General features: G+C 44.4%; 1 protein-coding gene across 1 annotated transcript in view; it reads right to left on the reverse strand.

The window, feature by feature from the left end:
* TAOK2 (TAO kinase 2) overlaps positions 1 to 14880 on the reverse strand; it is a gene marked incomplete in the record, with an annotated part of 2530163 nt that overhangs the window by 1240670 nt on the left and 1274613 nt on the right. The window contains 1 exon segment of the mRNA XM_044086327.1: positions 13004 to 13171. Within this exon segment, the coding sequence (XP_043942262.1) occupies positions 13004 to 13171 (168 nt within the window).

Here is a 14880-nt window from a genome sequence, read left to right on the forward strand (position 1 = left end):
GTTCCTGTTCATTTTTCTTCATTTTCAATGTAGCAATACAGGGAATGTGTAACACCATGCATCCTCTGATTTTTCATGTCATATGCATTGTTTATGTAGTCAGTATCTCTACTAGCATTCCTTACTGGTGCAGCTCCTTAACCTTTAAAAAGTCATTAATTCTGTATCACCATCATTCTTTGGCAGCTACTCATTTCTCTACCAAAACAAGTGGAGTTAAATTCAGATGAATATGCTCCATTAATGTTAAAGCCCTGTTATTTTATTATTGCATCTGCTTGAAAGCACATTAGACTGACTTCGTTATCTGCATTAACATTTCTTGAAAATCAGTCTTGAATTAAAATAGAGGGGAAAATCAGCAAAAGTTTAACAGTATCTCCTCTTTGTCCCAGCTAGTTTTCATACCTTCATTAATACAAAAAGGGTAACTATTGTTGCATCATCTTAACTTGTCGTACCAAAAACGCTAGGAAGTGTACTACATGTGTCATAATGAGATCATAGAAGTTACTAGGCTACTGGCCCTGAGGCCCTTACAGCCAAGAGTTTAGCCCATGTTTAGAAAAATCAGCACCCAATACCCCTGTCCAACAGGGACATGGGTGGAATCTCAGGGATGTACTTTCTATTTCCCATCTAGTTATCCAGGTTGCACTTGAAAAGGGGTAAAGAGGTACTCTGCTTGACATGGAGAGGGAGTCTCTGGGACACAAATCTGTCCCGGCAACAAGTTCTATTGATGTCACAGACCAGGTTGAGGACTCATGTATGGGTTACTCGAGTGGACCTTGACTTGCGGATATGTAGCAGTCCCATCAAGGTGGGGTCCAAGATCGCCTTGTATGTCAGACAGAAATCATCTCTGAGGAGTCTGTATGAAACTGAGTAGAGGGATAGGGCTTTTAACCTGTGTATAGTAGACTATCCAGGTTGCACTTAAAAAGGGGTAAAGCGATACTCTTGCTTGGCGTGGACAGGGAGTCTATATCACAGATGGGGGGAATCTCTGGGACACAAATCTGTCCCGCCAACAAGTCCTACTGATGTCACAGGCCAGGTTGAGGCCAGATGTACGGGTTACTTGAGTGGAGCTTGACTTGCAGATATCTAGCAGTCCCATCAAGGCAGGGTCCGAGATCGCCTTGCATGCCAGACAGAGATCACCTCTGAGGAGTCTGTATGAAAGTGAGTAGAGGGCTAGGGCTTTTAGCCAGTGCATGGTAGACTTTTGAGGCCCTGGATTCTCATGGTGAGGAAAGTACAGTTTTGTACCTACCATAAATGTAGATGTCCGAGAGGTATGCATCTGCAGTCCTTACAAATGGGTTGTCCTGGCCTCAGGCAGCCCCTCGGTCGGCCGGATTCCAAAGTCTGGGTCTGGCCTCGGCTGATGTCGCACTTCACCTGACGTCATAGCTGCAGTTCAGCGGGTATAAAGGCATCAGCCGACGCCATTTTCCTCAGTGTTTCTTGCCCCAGATGCCAGGTGCCCTCTAGGAAGGCTAAATTTGGATAAATGCAAATGTTTCCAAACAATAGAGAGCAAATAGAGATAAACATGTATATACATATATACAAACAAATACACCATAATAGATTCCCCCAGCTAGCTACAAGATGGGCAAATACCCTAGGAGTACCACAGAGGGGAAGGAGGGTGGGTAATCCTGACTGCAAATGCATACCTCTCGGACATCTACATTTATGGTAGGTACAAAACTGTACTATGTCCTTCAAGGATGCATCTGCAGTCCTTACAAATGGGTAGAATACCATAGCCAAAGTGGGGGAGGAGGCACTAAGGAGGCACTAAGAGTTTATGGTGTAGTTAAGATCCCTTGCAAAACAGCAGTGGCAAATCCTGCTCGGGATCTGGAGTATAAAGGCAGATTATAATGCTTGGCAAATGTATGCACGGAGCTCCAAGTAGCAGCCTCTAAAATGTCTTTGGTAGCCACTCCTCGTAAGAAAGCTGTAGAAGTGGCTGTAGCCCTTGTGGAATGAGGTCTGATGTTTTCTGGAGTTGCCTTTCCATGAAAAGAGTAACAAAATCTAATGCAATTTCCTATCCATTTTGAGATTGTTTGTTTTGAAATTGCTTTTCCTTCCATTCCTGTGGCATATGCTACCAGAAGCTGGTCAGTTTTTCTATAGTTCTTGGTTCTGTCCAGGTAGTAGCGCAATTGTCTGTGTACATCCAAGGTATGCAGCAATCTTTCCCCCCATGTTCTGTGGATTGGGGAAGAATGTTGGTAGGTGTATTGCTTGGTTTAAAGATACTCTGGAGACCACTTTTGGCATAAAGGTAGGATTAGTTCTCATGGACACACTATCCTGATGGAAGATAAGGAAGGGCTGTACTGCCATTAATGCCTGTAATTCAGAAACCCTTCTAGCTGAAGTGATTGCAAACAGGAATGCAGTCTTCCAAGATAAGTACTGTAATTCTGCTGTTGCTGCTGGTTCAAAAGGGGGGAGTGTTAACTTTTCTAACACAAAGTTCAAGTCCCATGTAGGCAATGGTGGTTTCCTTGGTGGTTTTACATTTTAATTCCTCTGAGAAACTGTCTGAGTAGAGGTTGAGAAAAGACTGGAGGATCCATGTTGTATTCTGCTGAAATTGCTGATGCATGAATCTTAATGGAGGAGTAAGACAGACCATTGTGGAAAAGCTCTGCTAAATATTCCAGGATGTTAGCTATGTTTGCCAATGATGCATCTACTCCTTTTGTTGCACTCCAAATGAGATATCTTTTCCATTTTGCTGAATAAGTTTTTCTTGTTGAGGGTCTGCGAGCCTCCAAGATAATGTCTTTAACCCTTTGAGATAAATCTGGGTTATTTTGTCTTATGCAATGTTCCAGGCAGCCAGCTGCAGTGTTTTCAGGTTTGGATGCAGGGTTTTGAAGTTGTTCTGTGTTAACAGTAAGGGAACTAGGGGCAGAGGCCATATTTGTTCCCGAGACATGCTCCTCAGTAATGGGTACCAATGCTGCCTCGGCCAGTCTGGAGCTATCAGGATGATCCTTGGACGGTCTTCTTTGATCTTCAAAAGCACCTTGTGCATCAAAGAAAGAGGTGGGAATGCATATGCTGTCAGGTTTTTCCAACTGAAAGATAGGGAGTCCACCTTCCAAGCAAGTGGGTGGTATGCCCTCGTGCAGAATTTTTTCAATTGGTGGTTGTGTGGGGATGCGAATAAGTCTATTTCTGGTAGTCCCCATTTCTCTGTAATGGATTTGAAGATGTCTGGATGTAACATCCATTTGTGGGCATCCGTGGTAGTTCTGCTTAGGATGTCTGCTAGTATATTTTCTTTTCCTGGTACAAATATTGCTTGTAACTGAATGTTGAAGCTCAGGGCCACATTCCAGAGGTCCATTGCCATCCGGCATAGAGGGTATGAATGTGTGCCTCCCTGTTTGTTGATGCACCACATAACTGTGGTGTTGTCCGTCCTTATCAGCAATAGACCCTGTCGAAGAAATGGTCTGAATGTCTGAATTGCCAGTTTTACTGCCAGCATCTCCTTTTGATTTATGTGTAGGTTCAGCTGGTCTTGAGTCCATAAGCCTTGTATGCACTTGTCCAGCATGTGTGCCCCCCAACCGAGGTCTGAGGCATCCGTTGTGATAATCTAGCTTGGTTGAGTGCTGTGGAAGGGCAGCCCTTTGTTTGATTGACAGGCCTGGGCCCACCATTGGAATTCTTGCTTCAGGCATGGAATTATTGGAATTTGGGTTTCTAGGCTGTGCTTGTGCTGAGACCATAAATTCCTTAGGTACCATTGTAACTTTCTCATATGTAGTCTGGCATGTGGAATCAATATTATGCAGGATGCCATGTAACCCAGGGCTTGCAGGACTTTCCTTGCTGTTAGCTGGTTCTGCTTTGCTAATGCCATGAAATAGAGAGGAAGGTGCTTCTGTTTTTCTGCTGGGAGGGATGCCATTTGATTTGATGTGTCCAGCTCTGCACCCAAGAAAGTTATCCTTTGGGATGGTATCAGCCTTGACTTTTTTATACTGACTGTGTATCCCAGGGCTTGCAGTAGATGAATGACCTTTTTCAAATCTTTTTCTAATTTGATTTTGTTGTCCGCTTGTAACAGGCAGTCGTCCAGGTAAGGGTAGATTTGGATTCCCTGAAGCCTGCAATGAGCAATTACTGATGCCAGGCATTTCGTGAACACTCTGGGCGCAGTAGATAAGCCAAAGGGCAATGCTGAGAATTGATAATGCTCTGATCCTGCAAGAAATCTGAGGTATCTTCTGCAATTTGGTCGTATGGGGACGTGCAGGTATGCCTCCTTGAGATCTAGAGTTACCAGCCAAGACTCCTTGCCCAGCATGGGAAGAAGCTGCTGTAGGGTCAGCATTTTGAATTTTGGAACAATGAGATATGTGTTTAGAGCGGACAGGTCGAGAATAGGTCTCCATTGGTTTTCTTTTCTTGGCACCAGGAAAAGTCTGGAGTAAAATCCTTGCCCTTGTTCCATAGACAGTACCCTTTCTATAGCTCACATCCTTAGTAAGTGGTGTATTTGTTCTAGAGCTTTTGTCTTCTGATTGGAGGTAGGTTTGGCATTCCTCTCTTCCTTGGTAGAGTATGGAAGTGAAACCTGTAACCTTGGTCTATTGTCTGTAAAATCCATTTGTCTCCTGTGATGTGATGCCAGTTTACTGAAAATAAGGTTAGTTTTCCACCTAAGGGTGCTTCTAGTTGTTCCCTGGTAGGCGGTCTCAGAGCCAAGTCACTGTGATTGTCCTGTGGAAGTGGTGGTGGCTGGATCTGTGGCAGTACTTCGCTGGTTGTTAGGCTGCCACTGACGTCCTCTGTAGGCACCTCTGGATTGACCCCTGCCTCTTGGGCGCCTATTCCTGCCTCTCTGAGCTCTGGAGGTGTCTGGAAAGGACCAATTCTTGGAAGGCCAGTTCCTACTAAACCTTGGAGGCTGGACCTGTAAGAAATCCTTGACTGTCTGGACAGATTTTGCTTTCTCTTCCACCTTCTTCAGCACCTGCTGTGCAGGGGAGCCAAACAAATTGAGCTTATCCATGGGAGCATCTAGGAGCTTTGATTTAACATGGTCTGGTAAGGACTGCTCTTTTAACCATGCATGCCTTCTGATCACTGTACCAGTCATAGCTGATCTAAAGGAAGCCTCCAGTGCATCATAGCCGCATTTTAAAGAATGATTACTGACCTGTTGAATGTTATGTACCATTTCCTGAACAGATTTTTTGTCTAACGGTTCAGACGAGGACAGTTTTTTAGTTAACTGATCTAACAAATTCCTGATACTGAATCATGTGGAATTGACAGTTTAAGGCCCTAGCCGAAAGAGTAGCAGAAGTGTAAACTTTTTTACCCCATCTCTCTAAGGCCCTAGATTCCCTTTCTGAGGGAGGGTTTTGGCAGAGGTAGCTGCTACAGCCTTGGGTCCCTGGGAGATAGTTTCAGGATCTGCAAAAGGAGCCTTATACAAATGATAATGTGTGTCCGAACCCTGTAGTACCTGTCGGGCTTAGCAGGGGCGGAGGAAGAGAATCAGGAGCAGTACAAGCATCATTAAATGCATCATCCACAACAGTGAGTACTGGAGGAATGGCTAAAGGCCTATGCTGTGGCAAATGCAAAAAGGTCCTAAGCCTTTTCCTAGAGTCTGAAAAATCCTGGCCCTGCCATTGAAATTGTTCCCTCATAGCATGCAAGGTTTCCCCAAAAGAAAATTCCTCAGGCGGAGAGGCAGAAGGAATGGAGTCTTCTGCATCAGAGTCCTCATAAGGAGAATAAGGGCCCTCTGGAGGGTTTGTATTATCTGAATCATCAGAGGAGCAATCTGAAGAAACTGGCTCAGGGGGCTCTGCTCCAGGCCTCTTCTCTGGAGGTGGGTGAGAGGCCCTGTCAGGGTGAGGTTGGGATCCCCGGATCAAAGAAATGAGATCCTCTGCTAGACTAAGCATTTGAGAACTAGAGCTAGGCCTGTGAGAGGGGGACTTAGCAGGCACAGTTTTGGTAGATTTTGCTGCTTTAGCCCTGGCAAAAGCCTTAATCGACATGGATGCAGGGGGCCTAGCAGCTCCACGTGCAGGAGTAGATATATCTAAAGGTATAGTATCAGATAAATCCTGTGAACCTGCAAGAGCAGGAGGGATTTCAGTAGCAGATTCAGCCATGCTGGATGAGGCCTCGGTAGGAGGCAAGCTTTCGGCCGAAGGAAGAACCGTGGACTCTGTTTCAGCCGAAACAGAGACACTCGCAGTTGACTTAACCGCGGTTTCGGCCGAAACCGCGGACCGCGAGTGTCGGTCCTTTTCCTTGCGCTTTTTAGTTAATTGTGAAGTCGGAGTTTCCGACGGCATATTGTAAGCAAAAGCGGAGCCGAAAAACTCCTCGGCAAATTCCGACAGACGTCTAAGCGTCCGTCGGTTGAAAGAAGCACAGGCTAGACAGGCTGCTACGTCGTGGTCTGGGCCTAAACAAGGTAGGCAGTAAGAGTGGAAATCTTTATGAGGTATTTGTTTCCCACAAGTTAAACAGTTATTCACTTTTTCTGACATCGGCTGAGGCAAGAAAGAGTCCCCAACGGGGTACTTAGCTTTTTAGAAGTCTTCGGTAGTAGTAAAGTACAGTTTTGTACCTACCATAAATGTAGATGTCCGAACTGGATAGCATCTGCAGTCATAACAAGTGGGTTGTCCTGTCGTCAGGCAGCCCTTCAGTCGGCCGGATTCCAAAGTCCGGTCCGCTTCGCTGATGTCGCACTCCACCCGACGTCATCTCTGTTGATCTTCGGGTATAAAGGCATCAGCCGACGCCATTTCCCTCAGTGTTTCTTGCCCCAGATGCCAGTAGCCCTCTTGCAGGCTAAAATTTGGATAGATGCCAATGTTTCCAAATAGATAGAGGTAAACACAACAATAAGCATGTATGTACATATACACAAACAAATACACCATAAAAGACTCCCCCCCAACAGCTAGCTATTAGAAGGGTAAACACCCTAGGAGTACCACAGAGGGGATGGAGGGAAGGTAATCCTGACTGCAGATGCTATCCAGTTCGGACATCTACATTTATGGTAGGTACAAAACTGTACTATGTCCTTCATGGATGCATCTGCAGTCATAACAAGTGGGTAGAATACCATAGCCAACTAGGGGAGGAGGATAAAAGTAGATTATGGTGTGTTTAGGATCCCTTGCAGTACAGCAGTGGCAAACCCTGCTCGGGATCTGGAATATAGAGGCAAATTATAATGCTTGGCAAATGTATGCACGGAGGTCCAAGTAGCCTCAATAATGTCTTTGGTTGCCACTCCTCGTAAGAAGGCTGTGGTAGTGGCTGTTGCCCTTGTAGAATGAGGTCTTATGTTCTGTGGAATTGGTTTTCCATGGAAGGAGTAACAGAATCGTATGCAATTTCCTATCCATTTGGAGATTGTCTGTTTGAAATAGCTTTTCCTTCCCTTCCTGTTGCATAGGCTACAAAAGTTGGTCAGTCTTTCTGCTATTTTTGTTCTGTCCAAGTAGTAGCGTAGCTGTCTATGTACATCCAAGGTATGCAGTATTCTTTCCCTCTGTTTTGTGGGTTGGGAAAGAAGGTAGGTAGGTGGATTGCCTGGTTTAAAGACACTCTGGATACCACCTTAGGCATAAATGTAGGATTAGTCCTCATGGACACTCTATCTTGGTGGAAGATTAGGAAGGGTTGCACTGCCATTAAGGCCTGTAGTTCTGAAACCCTCCTTGCTGAAGTAATTGCCAGTAGGAAAGCAGTTTTCCATGACAGGTGTTGTAGGTCTGCTGTTGCTGCTGGTTCAAAGGGTGCTAGTGTCAACTTTTCTAGCACAAAGTTTAAATCCCAAGCTGGTAATGGTGGTTTCCTTGGAGGTTTTACATTCTTGATTCCTCTGAGGAACTGCCTGAGCAAAGGGTGCGAAAAAACAGGTGTATCAAAGCTGTATTCTGCTGAAATAGCTGATGCATGTATCTTGATGGAGGAGTAGGACAGGCCTGAATGAAGAAGTTCGCCAGATACTCCAGAATGTTAGGCATATCTATGTTTGACACATCTTTTCCTCTTTCCGTACTCCAGATGACAAACCTTTTCCATTTTCCAGCATAGTTCCTTCTTGTTGAAGGTCTGCGTGCTTCAAGAATAATGTCTTTAACTCTTTGGGAAAGTCCTGGAATAGCTGCTGTTATGTGATGTTCCATGCAGTCAGTTGCAAGGTTTTTAGGTTTGGATGTATGATGCTGAAGTTGTTCTGCGTTAACATCAAAGGCATCAGGGGAATTGTCCACATATTGTTCCGAGACATGCTCCTCAGTAGTGGGTACCAGTGTTGTCTTGGCCAGTTTGGAGCTATCAGGATTATCCTTGGACGTTCTTCCTTGATTTTCAGTAGTACCTTGTGTATCAAAGGAAGAGGCGGGAATGCATATGCTGTTAGGCCTTTCCAGTTGAAAGAGAGCGAATCCACTTTCCATGCTAATGGGTGGAATGTCCTTGTGCAGAATTTTTGAGCTGGTGATTGAGAGGTGATGCGAATAGGTCTATCTGTGGCATTCCCCATTTCTTTGAGATGGTCTTGAAGATGTCCGGGTGAAGCTTCCATTCGTGGGCATCCGAAGTGGTTCTGCTTAATATGTCTGCTAGGGTATTGTCTTTCCCTGGTACAAATATTGCCTGTAACTGGATGTTGTAGATGAGTGCCAGGGTCCACAGCTCCAAGGTCATTCTGCATAGGGGGTATGAATGAGTGCCTCCCTGTTTGTTGATGTACCACATGACTGTGGTGTTGTCTGTCCTTATCATCAACTGGCCCTCTTTGAGAAATGGTTTGAACTTTTGGATTGCCAGTTTTACTGCCAGCATTTCTTTTAGGTTGATGTGCAGTTGAAGTTGATCCTGTGTCCACAATCCTTGCACGCATTTGTCCAGCATGTGGGCCCCCCATCCTAGGTCTGAAGCGCCTGTTGTGATGGTCTGGCTTGCTTGACATCTGCGAAAGGGTAGGCCTGGGTTTGACTGGCATGCCTGAGCCCACCATAGGAACTCCTGTTTTAAGCATGGAATTAGTGGGATTTCTGTTTCTAGACTGTGTCTGTGTTGGGACCATAAATTCTTTAGGTACCACTGTAGTTTTCTCATATGTAGTCTGGCAAATGGAACCAAGATTATGCATGATGCCATGAAGCCCAAGGCCTGCAGTACTTTTCTTCCTGTTAACTTGTTCAGTTTTGTTAGTGCCAAGAAGTATAGAGGGAGTTCTTTTTGTTTTTCTGTAGTCAGGAATGCCATTTGTTTTACTGTGTCCAATTCCGCGCCCAAGAATGTCCTTGTTTGGGATGGTATCAGCCTTGACTTTATTAAATTGACTGTGTATCCCAGTGCTTGTAGCAAGTAAATGACCCTTTGTAAATCTGTTGTCAGCTTGCTTTTGTTGTCCCCTTGTAGCAGGCAGTCGTCCAGGTATGGGTAAATTTGAATTCCCTGAAGTCTGCAATGGGCGATTACTGATGCCAGGCATTTTGTGAATACTCTGGGCAGTAGATAAGCCAAAAGGCAATGCTGAGAATTGATAGTGCTCTGATCCTGCAAGAAATCTGAGGTATCTTCTGCAGATTGGTCGAATGGGGACGTGCAGGTATGCCTCCTTGAGATCTAGAGTTACCAGCCAAGACTCCTTGCCCAGCATGGGAAGAAGTTGCTGTAGGGTCAGCATTTTGAATTTTGGGACAATGATGTATGTATTTAAGGTGGACAGGTCGAGAATTGGTCTCCAACTTTTTTCCTTTCTTGGAACTAGGAATAGTCTGGAGTAGAACCCCTTTCCTTGCTCTGCTGTTGGCACTCTTTCCACAGCTCTCATGTTTGCTAACTCCATTATCTGGCGTACAGCCTCTGTTTTTTGATTTGGAGGTAGATTTGGCATTCCTCTTCTGACTGGAAAAGTGTGGAAGTGAAACCGGTAACCTTGATCTATGGTTTGTAAAATCCACTTGTCCTTTGTTATGTAGTGCCAGTTCTTTGAAAATAAGGTTAACTTTCCGCCTAGAGGAGCTGCTATTTGTTCCCTGGTAGGCGGATTTAGGGTTAAGTCACTGTGGTTGTGTTGATGTAGTGGCAGTGGCTGTGTCTGTGCCTCTGTTGTTACCTTGCCACTGTCTTCCTCTGTAGGCACCTCCTCTGGATTGGTTTCTGCCTCTGGAACGTCTATTCCTGCCCCTTTGAAATTTTGTGGAGTCAGGAAAGGACCAATTTTTGGCAGGCCAGTTCCTGCTAAACCTTGGGGTTGAACCTGCAAGAAATCTTTAACAGTTTGAACAGATTTTGCCTTTTCTTCCATTTTCTTCATAACCTGCTGGGCAGATGTACCAAACAAACTTGTCTTGTCCATAGGAGCATCTAGCAACTTAGCTTTAACATGATCCGGTAAAGCTTGTTCCTTTAGCCATGCATGCCTTCTTATCACTGTGCCTGTCATGGCTGATCTAAATGAAGCCTCCAGTGCATCATAGCCACATTTTAAGGAGTGGTTGCTAACCTGTTGTATGTTATTCACCATCTCTAATACATATTTCTTATCAAGAGATTCATCAGTGGTTAGTTTTTAGTTAACTGATCCAGCATAAACTCTTGGTATTGTATCATGTGAAACTGACAGTTTAAAGCTCTAGCTGAGAGAGTAGCTGAAGTGTAGACCTTTTTACCCCATCTGTCTAATGACCTTGCTTCCCTTTCAGAAGGAATAGAGTTTTTAGCTATGGTCGCGGCTACTGCCTTGGGGCCCTGGGATATAGTTTCTGGGTCTGCAAGTGGAGCCTTGTAAAGGTGGTGATGAGTATCTGGCACCCTGTAAAATCTGTCTGGTTTGGCAGGGGCTGGGGTTAAAGAATCTGGAGCGAGCAAACATCATTTAAAGCATCATCCACCACAGAGAGAACAGGGGGTATAGCTAAGGGCCTGTGCTGTGGGAGGTGCAGAAAAGTCCTAAGTCTTTTTCTGGAGTCTGAAAAATCCTGTTGCTGCCATTGAACTGTTCTCATGGCATGCAAGGTTTCCCCAAAGGAGAATTCTTCTGGTGGGGAAGCAGCTGGGATGGATTCTTCAGCATCAGAATCTTCAAAATTGGAGAAGGGAGCCTCTGGCTGGTCAGTTATGTCTGATTCATCAGCAGAATCATCAGAGGACACTGGCTCGGGGGGCTCTGTCCTAGGTCTCTTCTCTGGGGGCTGAGAGGCCCTGTCTGGGTGAGATTGAGATCCTCTAATTAAAGAAATTAAATCTTCTGCCAAAGTAAGCATTTGAGAACTAGAAGAGGGCCTGGATGTGGGTGGTTTAACAGGCACTGTTTTAGTAGTCTTGGCTGCTTTAGCCCTGGCGAAGGCCTTAATGGACATGGCTGCTGGAGGCCTAGCAGCACCACGTGCTGGGGTAGAAACATCCAAGGGGATGGTGTCTGATAAGTCAACCACCGTAGTGGGTAAAATTTCTGAAGTCCTTTCAAGAGTTGCAGCAGGGGCCTCAGTTGTAGGAATAGGTTCAGCTGTACTTTGTTCAGTTTTCTCGGTTTCGGCCGAAACCGAGACACTTTGCTTGACCATGGTTTCGGCCGAAACCGCGGACCTGAAAGTGTCAGTCTTTATCTTTGCATTTTTTGCTAGATTGGGTAGTCGGAGGATCCGACGGCATAATGTACGCAAAATCAGAACCGAAAAACTGTTCTGCAAACTCCGGCGCCTAGCGTCGGTTGAAAGAAGCACAGGCGAACAGGCTGCTACGTCGTGGGCTGGGCCTAAACAAGGCAGACAGTAAGAGTGGAAATCTTTATGAGGTATTTGTTTCCCACAGTTTAAACAATTGTTAACTTTTTCTGACATCGGCTGAGGCAAGAAAGAGTCCCCAACGGGTACTTAGCTTTAGAAGTCTTGTAGTATTCGTAGAAGTAATCTCTGGATCCGACCGACCGGCACTTGCGAACAGCTTCTGCTTCGCCACGCGGCAAGAAAGACTGAGGAAAATGGCGCCGGCTGATGCCTTTATACCAGACCAACAGAGATGACGCCGGGTGGAGTGCGACATCAGCGGCGGACCCGGACTTTGGAATCCGGCCGACTGAAGGGCTGCCTGACGACAGGACAACCCACTTGTTATGACTGCAGATGCATCCATGAAGGACATTCTCTGGTTCTGACCGACCGGCACTTGCGAACAGCTTCTGCTTCGGGCGCCACGCGGCAAGAAAGACTGGGGAAAATGGCGTCGGCTGATGCCTTTATACCCGCTGAACTGCAGCTATGACGTCGGGTGAAGTGCGACATCAGCCGAGGCCAGACCCAGACTTTGGAATCCGGCCGACCGAGGGGCTGCCTGAGGCCAGGACAACCCATTTGTAAAGACTGCAGATGCATCCTTGAAGGACATCCTATGTGGTCTCTCCAACTGCTGCATGTGCTTTGTGGGGTAAATGCCGAATGGGGCGTTGTACTCAATAATGGGCCTTATAAGAGAAGAATACAAGGATGTAATGACCTCCTTGTCCCTGGATGAGATACCCATAGAATGTCAAAGAGTAGGAATAAGGACAACTGGCCAAAATATCAGATCCTGGCTGCAGCTAACTTAGCAAAAATAAAGTCCTCCTTCCAGAGGAAGAAACATAACCCAGTTTAGGGTTTACGCAGATCTTTATTCAATGATGGACAAGTGTTCTTGTCTGAGATAAGAATGTCATGCACTTGTGCAGTTTTCCGAATAAATTAACTCAGGTGCAGTTTTTGTGTAAATACAATCGGGCTAAAGAATGCGCCACAGCTAGTCATATGATTAGGCAATTCAGAAGTGAAGCAACACACAAAGCCTTGGTACAGCTTAGTAAGCTGTCAGCACTGCTGCATATCATATCTTAGCAGTGGCAGCACCGATAATTTAGTGAGTTATCTTTATGATTACCCCTTTACTACCCAGACTGCACTCAAGTCTCCCTTACCTCTTCCTCCTCAGCAGTCTCAGCATTGGGACCATTGTGCGACTCCTGAAACAAAATCTTCTTCATTTTGCGGTACTGTAGATTATCAAGCTCCCGTACAGCATCCTTTGTACGTTGGATGAGGTCCATGATCACAGTCTGGGGACGCTCTCTCAGTAGGAAACGATGCTGAAGAGACAAACACAAATGTCACCAAAGCACACAAACCCAAACATTACAACCTACCAAGCACATTACTTGCAAGTTGTGCCACAGAAGCTAAACTGTGCATCAAACTAAAAACTGATGAATTAGAATACATTAACAGTTTCTTAAAAAATACAACCCACTAGCGCTTTCCCATAAATATAACCAGTCTACTTTTATTTTTTAACAGCTTTATTAGATCACAATTTACAAAATAAAGGTGCACATGCATTAAAAAAAAAAAACATAGTGAAGTTTTCATTACGTCAATTTAGTATGCATGCGATGTTTAAAAAAATTCTTTAACCCGTTATTAAAATTGCTCAATTACTGGCTTCCCTAAACCTCATTCATCCTCAACATTATTCTGCATATGCTGTTCCTGTGTATGTATTGTTTCTACGCAAGTAGTTCCCTTCCCCATTTTTTTTGAGATCCTACCTCCAATTACTTAATCTCCCTTAAAAAAATTCGGTACTTCAATTACAGTTGCTTAAGACTGTGATTGCTCTTTTTTTTTAGCAGGCAACAGCATTAAACTTGGTAAGGAATTACTCTGTATAAGCAATTACGATCATGTGTCCTAGCTGCTCTGCCAACACTTCTGAAAAAGTATTACCATCCCAAAAAATATGTTCTTAGTTACTGCTCTTTCCCCTCACACCTCTAGCATTACGACCAGTCTTTTTCTTGATTCAAGAAAATGTATACTACATTTCAAAACCAAGCAAGCTTCCTGTTGTAACAAATCTAACTCAGCACCGTCTCCAATATAATCTGTTACTACTATTTGTATCCATCTAGGATCACCCTCATGCATTTCAATGATGTGACCAGCAAAAAAAGGATAACTGGCAAGTCCTTACTTACAAATCATAAATGTTCAAGGCCTTTAAATGCCTTACCTATGCACTGTTTATTTGGTACACAGGAACAACTGATGGCAAAAAACACATTCTTACTAACACAATTAGAATGGTCCAAGAAATTATAAACTTCGGTAAAAATACGGCATTCCTGACTTTCGAAAATAAACTGATATGTCTGCCATCTATATGCATACGTCGGTCTTTTTATGTGAATTACAGACCCAAGCCTACTACATACCAGCCTTTGTAACTTCTACAATAATATAAGAAAAGATAAACCTTTAAAGCACAACTTGGGGAATGGGGGCACTATTTGACATTTTATAAAAGAATTGGAAAATTTGGTACACCAAAATCAGAGAAAAGACATACTCTGTTAAAAAGACTGTCAACAACTGCTGCTCCATGGCGTATTTTAATTTTGAAGGCAGTGTTAATGCTTTTGCTTTACACATATTCCAGACGTCTTCCAGCATAAGAAATTAATTCTTATCAAACCCACAAAATCTGCAATCTGAAAAACTGCCTGACAGTTTCAGAATCACTACCAACAGTAACTGTAGTTTGCCCTAAGAAATTCACTGCAAGACAAAGCTTTAGTTATATGGGGATGCCACTTGTAGCTTCTATGAATTAAAAGCAAGCAGGAAAGGAAATGCATCATCTTACTGATCAAAATAGGTCCAATGACATGTTGAACACAAAACTGGAACCAGCTATCCCTGTCTCATCTATCATTAGAGAAAAGTACAGTTGCGTACACTTACCATAAATGTAGATGTTTGAGAGTATTCACTGTTGCAGTCATTACATTTGGGTAAT

Source organism: Protopterus annectens, chromosome 10.part0 (assembly GCF_019279795.1).
Source record: "Protopterus annectens isolate FY-2018-M chromosome 10.part0, PAN1.0, whole genome shotgun sequence".
Lineage (NCBI taxonomy): Eukaryota > Metazoa > Chordata > Ceratodontiformes > Protopteridae > Protopterus > Protopterus annectens.